This window comes from Merops nubicus, unplaced genomic scaffold (assembly GCF_000691845.1).
Source record: "Merops nubicus isolate BGI_N331 unplaced genomic scaffold, ASM69184v1 scaffold178, whole genome shotgun sequence".
Lineage (NCBI taxonomy): Eukaryota > Metazoa > Chordata > Aves > Coraciiformes > Meropidae > Merops > Merops nubicus.
Genome location: NW_008624928.1, coordinates 3,625 through 13,964, shown reverse-complemented (window position 1 = coordinate 13,964; position 10,340 = coordinate 3,625). Strand labels below are relative to the sequence as shown.

General features: G+C 35.5%; 1 protein-coding gene across 1 annotated transcript in view; it reads right to left on the bottom strand.

Annotated features, from left to right (window-relative positions):
• Window positions 1-9,973, bottom strand: part of LOC103777921 (CUB and sushi domain-containing protein 1-like) — a gene marked incomplete at its 3' end in the record, with an annotated part of 42,094 nt that extends 32,121 nt beyond the window's left edge. Inside the window, exon 1 of the mRNA XM_008945484.1 lies at window positions 9,832-9,973. Within this exon, the coding sequence (XP_008943732.1) occupies window positions 9,832-9,973 (142 nt within the window). The remainder of the gene's footprint in view (window positions 1-9,831) is intronic.
• Window positions 9,974-10,340: the final 367 nt, after the last annotated feature.

Below are 10,340 nucleotides of genomic sequence, written 5' to 3'. Positions count from 1 at the left end.
GGTTCAGCAATTTTTTTGTCTTTTTGATATAAATAATGTTTTCTGCAGTTTGTATTTTATCATTCAACTTATAACGTCTAATAAAATTCAGACAACAGCAAGAGTGAAGAAAATAATATTCAAGTTTTTTTAAGAAATATATTTTAAATACATACAACCACAAAAACAACTAAACGATACCTGGCCCTCTGTGTCTCTCAAGAATTTAAAGGGCACAGAATAATTTTCCTTATTCTCTAAATGCCTGTGCAAGTATTGGTTACAGCTTTAGAAACGAAAGAGGGTGTTACAGAATATACCCCTCCAACATGTTCTCACAGGTCTGATGAAGCATCATATATCAAAGTTGATGTATCTGATGGAAGCATGGTCTCAGCATCAATAATTTATTGTACCTTTTGACATAACATTGTATCTCTTAAATCCTTCTGTGTTTACACTGTGGTTCATAGCAACCTTATAATTTGTTTGGTTGTGGTTTTTTTTGTGTGTTTGTTTGGTTTTTGTTTTTTTTTTTTTTTTTAATATGTCTAAATAATTCTGTACTATGCAGTCTGTGTCTTCTTAAATAGGTTTTTCATCATAGGTACACCTCTCAGATGAAGGACAAAATCTTGAATAATAGGAAAACATTGAGAAAACTTAAACTTTTCATTTTAGCAAGTTTGAGACACATTTTGGATATAAACATGTTTCCTCATCAAAGGAAACCAGACACAGTTCCTGAATTCACGGCTAACCTGTGGGCTTCATTTTTGTTCACTTTGCTTAGTACTAGGTTCTTCTAGAATAGATTGTCCTCGTCACCGTGCCTTACAGCATTTGGACCTAGATTTCCTTGTCTACACACATGCTTGTAAACACTGTGAGTGTCTTGAAGCTGGTGTATACTATCCACAGCTATCCTTTTAAACTCACTCTGCAAAACAGAGTGGCTGCATTGAAAGTGGCTTTTGAGAATGATCTCCAGCACACACTAACTTGTAAAGTATTTCTGCATTGTTTGATAGAGTGTTAGTTGCGATGGGTGAAAACCATTATAAGAGTATAGTGGTCTCAGTGATCATGGACTAGCTTCCATGATCTGTGCCCTGGAACTGTTCAATCAGCAGTCCAGATGTGGTCTCTGGATGCTATCTGCTTCCCCTCACTTCAAGACATTACTATTTCACAGACATTTTTTTCTGCTTAAAATGTGTGAAATAACGTGAGGGCTGTGATTCAGGCTAGCACTGTGACATGTTTACAACATGAAATAGGTATGCAGCATGTACTTTGGCTTGTGAATGCAAAGACTGCAGGAATTGTTCAGGACAGAAGGGTCTATGATTCTAAAAATCTGATGATGTCTCACTTTGCTTTGGGACTTTGCTTTTCTTGTAAACACTTAGTTTTGTCTTGGAAAGAGTTTAAACTGAAGCCATGAAAGTTTATAGTCAAAGGGTGTAGACAAAGCAGTTATAGTATTATGAAAGTCTAGATTTTTTTTTTTATTTGGCAGTGTAGAAGACTACTTACCCACTACTTAAAAAAAGAGTCTGAGTCATCTTAAACAAAAAAAATCTCAACTATTCCCTAACTTATAATATTCAATTGTCCATAACTGCACCTGGTCCCAGGTGACAACAAACTCGGACATCATATTTATACCACCTTGCATTCAATCATATATTAATATATAATAAAGAAATAAACCCCATGCAAAAACAGACTACAAGTTTCAACTGTTATATTTGGACTGTTTTTCACATCTCTTAAATATAGAACCAATTAGCTGTCTTAGTTGTCCTGGGCACAATCATCCTTTTACTGACATTATGAATACAAATTATTCATACTGTATTTTAATGGAATAATCTCCTTAATAACTAACATGAAAAGTGTAGTGACTTTTATAATTCTAAATGCCTTACAGGAATGAGAAACCTTTATAGGTTGTTGTTGTTGTTGTTGTTTTGTTTTGTTTGTTTGTTTGGTTGGTTTGGTTTTTTGGCTGTTTGTTTTGGAGTATTTGTTTTTTAAACTGAGTTAACAGAGATAGATTTCTCATTTTCCTAGGGAATCATCTTGCTCCCAAGAGGATGTCATACCATATTCAAACTTAGAAAATAAAATTCTGCATCAGTAATAAAGTTTTAGTTACACTAGGCATGTTTTCCCCTGTCACAGGCAATGACTGCAGCGGTCTTTAATGTTTTAAAAATATACAAGTCTATAAAAACACTGGCATATTCATGACTGATATCTGAAGAGTCTCAATTATTAGCGATTAAAAGTTCTTTCCAGCAGCATGAGAATTTCCCTTTAGTGGAAAAGGTTGGGCAACAATACTCAAGGGCCCCGACCATAAAAATTTTAAAGTCTTGGTGCAATCTCAGATCTGGCATTTTATACTGGATGAAAAGGTGAAAGTGACATAAATGTCGGCTTAAGATAAGCAAGAAGTTTAAGAAGCAGTAAGTTTTTATATGGAAACTATCTATATGATTGTCCTGCAGAGATTCCTTTCAGGTCTAAACATAGAGATTATGATGGCAATGAGATGTAGTGGTGTGAGAAGGCTCCAGGTAGACTCTTTCCTCCTTGAGCAGTGGAGAACAGAAAAGAAATGTCAGTGATTTAAATTAACTTCTTTTCATCAGTGTTTCAAAATCTGCTAAGTATCCTTGCAGAATAAGCTTATGAATGGACTGTTTTCAGTGAAAACTTTTTTAGAGCTTTTTCAAAGTACAGAATTTAAGTAATTTACACCTATTTAATTTAGGTCAAATTTCAATTGCACAACATTGAATCACATCAGGTCAACAGCGGGCATGTCAAAGAGCTTAGGGAACGTTATAAGAAGATTCTACAGTGTGTGATTATGGAACAATTTTCCCATTAGGCAATTTTCTTCTTAAACTCATCAGATATTTGTCTTTTTATATACTAAAGTGGGTAGAATTGTTTCCCTTACAGAACTTATTAATGCACTGTGGATGTCCTTAGCAGCCAATCCTTGTCTGAGCTCCTAGAATCACAGAATCATTAAGTCCCTGGTGCAACTTAAGCCCATTTCCTCCCATCCTATTTAAAAATTAAGAATACTAGGAAAAAATATGATATGCAACAGAAGTTGGGTCATAAACATATTTACTAATGGTATCTCTTAATTTCAAACAGTGATCTCAAACTCTAAATTAAAAAAAGAAAACTGATTTTTAAACAGTTTAAATTCTGGATGGTCCTGAGCTTCTTCAGCTTGTTATTGGAACTGAGAATTCTTTGCTGCATAAAAATACAGCCTCTAGTGAGACCCATAAGACCAGAAATCTGTTGCCTACAGTATCAGAGTTTTTGTAATTCTGATTTCTTTCCATACCCACAGACCTCCAACTGCAATAACTTCAGCAGGCCTGTGCGAGTACAAAGGAGTGTAAAGAAGAATCAACTGCATTTCTGCCCATTTGAGAATGTTTTGGGGCCCTTTTATGATCTCACTATTTGAAATCAGGGGGCACAGTCACTGGGGTGTACACACTATAGGATATTGAAGACTGCAAGGGTTCTATGTAATCAAGACAACTAGAGATTTTTGTCTCAACACACAAAACAATTTCCCTCACCGACTTCAGAAAAACTCTGCAATGTTTACTGTTTTTTTCTAAATTTGCATAGTCTGTCTAAGGGAGAACAAACTGTTCCTGTACTTCCTGACAACACTAAGAACATTGGAGAGATTGATGGTATTTGCACATTGTGGCATTAATAAAGAATTTGCTGTGATGTTTTTTAATCAACATTTTCCTATGTGACAACCTTCGTTTATGTAAAACAGAGTTGGGAAAAATAAAATTTAAGACGTGTCCTTTTTTAAGAACACTAGTAGGTTTTAAATAGTGTTTTGTGTCTTCTATTTACTGTAGTATACAACTACAGCAGCTAGCTAAGGAGTAATGTTACAAGGTAATGACAGAGTGAGACAATATATGAGAGTATTGGAATAAATGGCTATAATACACCTGAGTGGTTATTGGTGAGAATTAAACAAAACAAATATCTGACTGTAGTTTAAAATTGCTTAAGAATAGCCTTATTCGTGTAATTACAGGGTGACATTCAGATGACAATTGGTGCAAGTACCTGAGCAGTGAGGGAGAGTCCCACTCCAGTGGCTATCTTCTTGGCACTCCCTAGTAGAATTTCCTATGAGCTTTCGACCCGCTGTGCAAGAATAGTGAATTACGGAGCCATACGTAAACTTGTCTCCTGAAAGAACTGCATTGGCAGGTACCCCGGGATGTCCACAAGAAATGGCTAACACAGGAAAGAGCACAATATTGTGAGATGTTTTCATGGCACAGAAAAAAAAAAAACCAAACTATTATAACCTTTAAATATGAGGCTGATTCCACAAAATGTGAGCTGCTGTCCGGATTTCAGCTCCTCCATATTTTCAGTTTTGCTGTTGATATAGATGATTTGCTGATTATTTGCAATATTGAACTTAAAATTACATATTAAACTAACCCATGCAGTTTAGCCTTTCCCTGAAAATATACACAGCTCTATTTACTCACACGTTTCTGTTCACTAGCCTTCCCTACAAAAAAATGCACATTATTCCTGTTAAGGCTGGAAAAGAAAAAAACAAATAAGGCTGATGTTGTAATGTGCTTATATACTGCAGATATTATAATGGTAAGTAGCTTTATCATGCCTATAAAATAACTAAATGCAGTTTAGGAAGTATAGAACAATAAAAATCTTTAACTTGTAGTATTATTATAGCAATGTATTGCACTAGAATGAGAAAAAGGAATATGAATTACTGATCACTTTTGTAAATTATGAATCATATTTATGCTTCAGTTAATGCCTAGAATTTGAGAAAAAAAATATCAGATATAGACTTTTGGTACAGAGCAAGTTGCAAACAAGTATTTCAGATCTGTTACATGAGGAAGCATAAGTCAACTGAACTAGAAATCAAATTCTGAATGCTTTCTGTGTAAAACTTAGGTCATCCAGTAGAGAAAGAAAAAAACAAAGAAAATCATTTTTCCATAACTTTAGTAAAGACTTAAACCCTTAAGCAGAGCAATTATACTTTACTTGAGCAGCTTTCTGAGTTAGTTGAATGAATTATCTGTGGCTTAAATATATTTTTAGAAAAAAACCCCTAACTGTTATTCTGATGATTATAACTCCTAACTTTCTGTTACAGTAGGTCACATGTTAATGTCAATCTGACTGCAAATGTATTTCTGTCAAAATCCATGTTGCTGACCACTGCTCTTTCAAGTCTGTTTGTCTTGCTGTGCTCTAGGCTGGCTTAAGCATTCATGTAACAAATGGTAAACTTAATCAGGACACTGATCTGGCTGAACAGTACTCCTACAGAAAAACAAAACAAAACAAAACAAAACACAAAAAAACCAGTGCTTAGTTTTCATCCCAATCAGTTACCTTAATGAGCTTGCTTCAGTACCATGCAAATGCTATTACTGCTACAATTCTGGAAGGAGACATAGTGGATGATCATAGTTTTTGGAGGAAAATCATGTTAGTCACCTTAATGTGGCTGTATAATGATTTGCAGCAAGCAGTATGAAATTTTCCCAGTTTATAAAGAAAAAAAGCATCAATTTTTAACCAATGACATTTACAGGTATTGCCTTACATATAAAAGAACAATATGTCTAATGTTTTTACTCTTGAACTACAATTGTTCATGGTAAACATTCTGTCCACAATTTATCTAACCTGATCTAACCTGTCTTTCCAAACACTTTGCCCTATCACCAAAAGCAATCTTAAATATATTACATTATATATTATATGATATATTATCACTCATATTTGATAATTTAATAACTTTTGAAAATTATGTTTCTCTCATAGTACTTGAAAAGACTCAGAGAGACTTCATCTATGAATAGATCTTTCTCACTGAAAGAGTCCTATTCATTTCACTGAGTTTTGCTTTGGGGAAAGAATGTTAAATTTGTCCTGGTGATAATTAGGATTCAGAGAGAGTTTCAGTCCATCAGCATCAAATTAACAGCAGCTAATATAGCAGGTGACTGAGGAATGTATTCACCTTACAGGCTTGTTTGAAAATTCCCACAGCCTCAATTTCCAGAGCAAGATCAGCAATTCCTATTGTGAGGGGATGAACACCTACAACTTTCCTCAATCTCTGCCCAAAAATAGAAAGCCATGTAAATGCTAGCAAACTTCCAAAACACATGATGTGGAAAGATAGATAGCTATTCTAGGTGATTTAGACACATCATCCTCCTCTGCCCCTTGCATAAGGAGTGTCCCTTCACACTAAGCCCCAGTACTGGAAGTAGGAAGGGATCACAAATAGAATTGGGCCATGGACTTTCATAATGGTTTTTCTAAGGTATTTCACTAACCTGGTTAGATTTATTGGTTGTATTGGTATGTAAGCATAATTTCATAAAATAAATAATTTATGTAAGCAATCACAATTCTGTAAAGCAAAATCTTTTAAAAATCTGACTTATGTACATATAATTTCATTTATTATTTCCTATAATTGCATTTTAATTCAGAAATTTAATCTCAGAAAATTAATAATGACCAGGGAAGAAAAATGTCTCAATGGAAGACGAAAGTCACCCGAACTGTTATTTGCTAGAGATCTGAATCTTACTGAATTGATTATAGGAAACACCAGAAGATTTCCTCCCTCTCTGAGAAAAAGGTGACAGAGGGAGTATGAAGCGATGCTATGAAAAGACCCTCTTGAGCAAAATTTTCCTGCACAGCATTTCACAGATTCATTCTCCTATACATACTTCAAAACATCTGAAAAAAAAATAATTCTGAGATAGGCATCAACGGTCTTACACTACCAATCTAAATTATAACCTCTAAATAATGATTGTATATTTCCCTATCTGTTTTCAGATATCTTAGTACATCAAAAGTGGAAATTGATCTTAACTTTCTGGCATTTGAAAGAATATTGTTGCTTAATGTCTTGTCTTAATATTTTTTACTGTACAGTACAATTTACAATACACTGATCCTAAAGTTGTTTTGTTCCTCAGCAGATATCTACACATTTTTTTTTGTCTATTAGACTAAAAATCATGCACGACTCTTTATTCAGCTGAACAAATACTTACACAAACACTTTGGTAGTGATCTATCCCATAAGCCATTAGCTTTACAGGTCAAAGCAGATGACCCCAAGAGATAAAAGCCCTTCTTGCAATGGTATGCCACACTTGCTCCGTATTTGAAACTTTCGGGATAATTCTGCTGTCCATGCCGAATTGCATTTTCCACAAAGCCAGGATCAGAACAGTTCACCACTGTAAGACAGATGATGTTCATCACCAGTGCATAACAGCAATGTCACAGAGTGTAACAGTGATGGGTTTTGTTGCCTCACTAGCACCTCATGACTGTGTTCCATTTGATATCCTTTGTGTTTCTTACTTGACTTAAATATCAGATGTGTTGGCTCTTAAGTAAGCCTGTAGGTCTCTTTGCTATGAAAGTGATACTAGGATTTTACCCCTGTTCTTGTAATAGTCTTGGACATACAGGTCATTTGAAGATACAAGAGAAATTGGAGGAATATTTTTATCATTTTCTTGGAAGGCTTAGTTTGGTCTTCTATGTAATTGTTATATGAAGGAAACCAAATTAAAATCAAACCCGTGCATATTTTTAAAAAACAGTTTAACATTTTCTTTGAAATTTCCTGTAATGAGAAAAGTTGTTTCAAACATTAACAAGAACATTTTCTGCTATTAATGTGTAGAACAGAAAAAGGAAGATGGTGAAAAAGCAAATATTTGACAGTAGAATTGAGATTGAGGGTAACTACGAAGAAAGGATGAAGTAACTTTTCAGATAGAAGTTAAAAATGTAAAAAATTATGTGTTTTGTCATGACTACTTGGTTTTTAAATAAGGTATATTTACCTTCCTCAATCCTTCATTTTATATACTGTAGTGGACATGATGATTTGTTCATAGAAGATGAAGATGAGACACTGAGGTCTCCACTGCAATCCCCAAATTTTGCTGTCTATTCATCTGAAAGTTACCTGAAAAGTTATAAATACCTCCTCCACTCCTCCCCCGTCTTTACTTCAAACACAATTGTATAAATAATAAAAAATAGAATATTATTAGTATTTCAAGTATATAATTTAGTTCAAATTAATTTTCATTAAAAAGAAACCAGAGGAAAACAACATTAGATCGCAGTGTCATTATACAGGTAAAATATATGGAATCACTAATGCAAAGATTTTCACTTCCCAATCATGTATTTTTCAATAAGTTAAGGTTTATACGTATAATTTCATTTTACTGATTAGATAATACATTGAAAAAAATCAGTTTTTGCAAATGTTCATTCTTTCAGAAAAGGCTACATTCAATCAGCTAAAAAGTATCAGAATTTTAAAGATATTTTAAAATTTAAAAATATGAACATCCTAAAATTTAATTTTGGGTAGAAAAAAATTTGTTTTTTTTCCCTTTCTCTTTTAAAGACACAATCTTAAAAGTATTCAATTTTTATGATTTCAGTCTTGCAATGGATTCTAGACAAGCACTACCTAGATCTAAAAACGTCTCATATGAATCTAAATTTTTCCTTCCTAAAAATTATTTTAGAATAAATATTTGGGGGTGTGGGGAGAGAAAGAACACTCTTTGTCATGAAGCAAACCTGTTTACCATCCTGTGATTGTTATTAAAAACGATGAAGATAAAATTACACAGAAAAGCAAAATACATTTAAAAACATTAGGTATTACAACGATGTACATAAAGCACTAGGAAATTATCATCCAGACTGATGAAGTGACATGGTTAATGGAAGAGATATGTTTGGGTTTTATTTCTGAGGAGTAGCAAAGCTAGTCTTCTAATAGACACTATTCACATTTGGTTTTACAGTGAAACCTAATAAATAATTCATCAGAGACATTATATTTGCCTTATATTACAACAGTTTTGCTTGAATTTCATACTACCAAAATTTATTTAAACTTAGTCTTATAGCTTTATAAATATTATACATAATCACAGAATCATTGAATGGTGGGGGTTGAAAGAGATCTCTGAGGATCATCAACTCAAACCCCTCCCTGATTAAACCTAGAACAGGTTGCACAGAACCACATCCAGGCAGGTTTTGAAAGTCTCCAGAGAAGGAGACTCCACAACCTCTCTGGGCAGCTTGTACCAGGGCTCTGCCACCCTCACAGTAAACAAGTTTTTCCTCATGTTTAGGTGGAACTTCTTGTTCCTTGTTTGTGCTCATTGCCCCTTGTTCGTGCTCATTGCCCCTTGTTCTGTCACTGGGCATCACTGAAAAGAGACTGGCCCCATCCTCTTGATACCTGTCCTTCAGATATTGATAAACATTGATAAGACCCCCTTTCAGTCTTCTCCAGGCTAAACAGACCCAGGTCTCTCAGCCTTTCCTCATAACAGGCTCCAGTCTCCTCATCATCTCTGGAGCCCTCCATTGGACTCTTTCCAGTAGTTCTCTGTCTCCCTTGAACTGAGGAGCCCAGAACTGGCCACAGTATTCCAGATGTGGCTTCACTAGGGCAGAGTAGAGGGGGAGGAGACCCTCACTCGACCTGCTGGCCACACTATTCTTAATGCATCCGAGGGTACCATTGGCCTTCTTGCCTACAAGAGCACACTGCTGGATTATGGTTAACTTATTGTCCACTAGGAATCCTGGGTCCTTCTCTATGGAGCTTCTTTCCAGCAGGTCAACCCCTGACCTATACTGGTGTCATGGGGTAATTGCTCCCCAGGTGTAGGACTCTACACTTGCCCTTGTTGATCTTCATTAGGTTCTTCTCCACCCAACTCTTCAGCCTGTCCAGGTCTTGCTGAAAGGCAGTACAGCCTTCTGGTGTGTGAGCTACTCCTCCCAATGTTGTATCATCAACAAACTTGCTGAGGGCAAACTCCATCCCTTCATCCAGATCACTGATGAGTATCTTCAACAAGACTGGGCCCAGTACTGGACACCTGGGGAACTCCACTAGCCTCAGGCTTCCAACTAGAATCTGCATCAGTGATCCCAACCCGCTGAGCTCTGGTGTTCAGCCAGTTCTTAATCCAACTCACTGTCCACTCACTAACCCACACTTCCTGAGTTTACCTTTGAGGATGTTACAGGAGATACTGTCAAAAACCTTGCTGATATCAAGGTAGACAACACCCATTACTCCCACCTCATCTACCCAGGCAGTCATGACATCACAGAAGGCTATCACATTGGTCAAGCATGATTTCCCCTTGTGGAATCCATGCTGAACACTCCTCCTAACCTTGTTT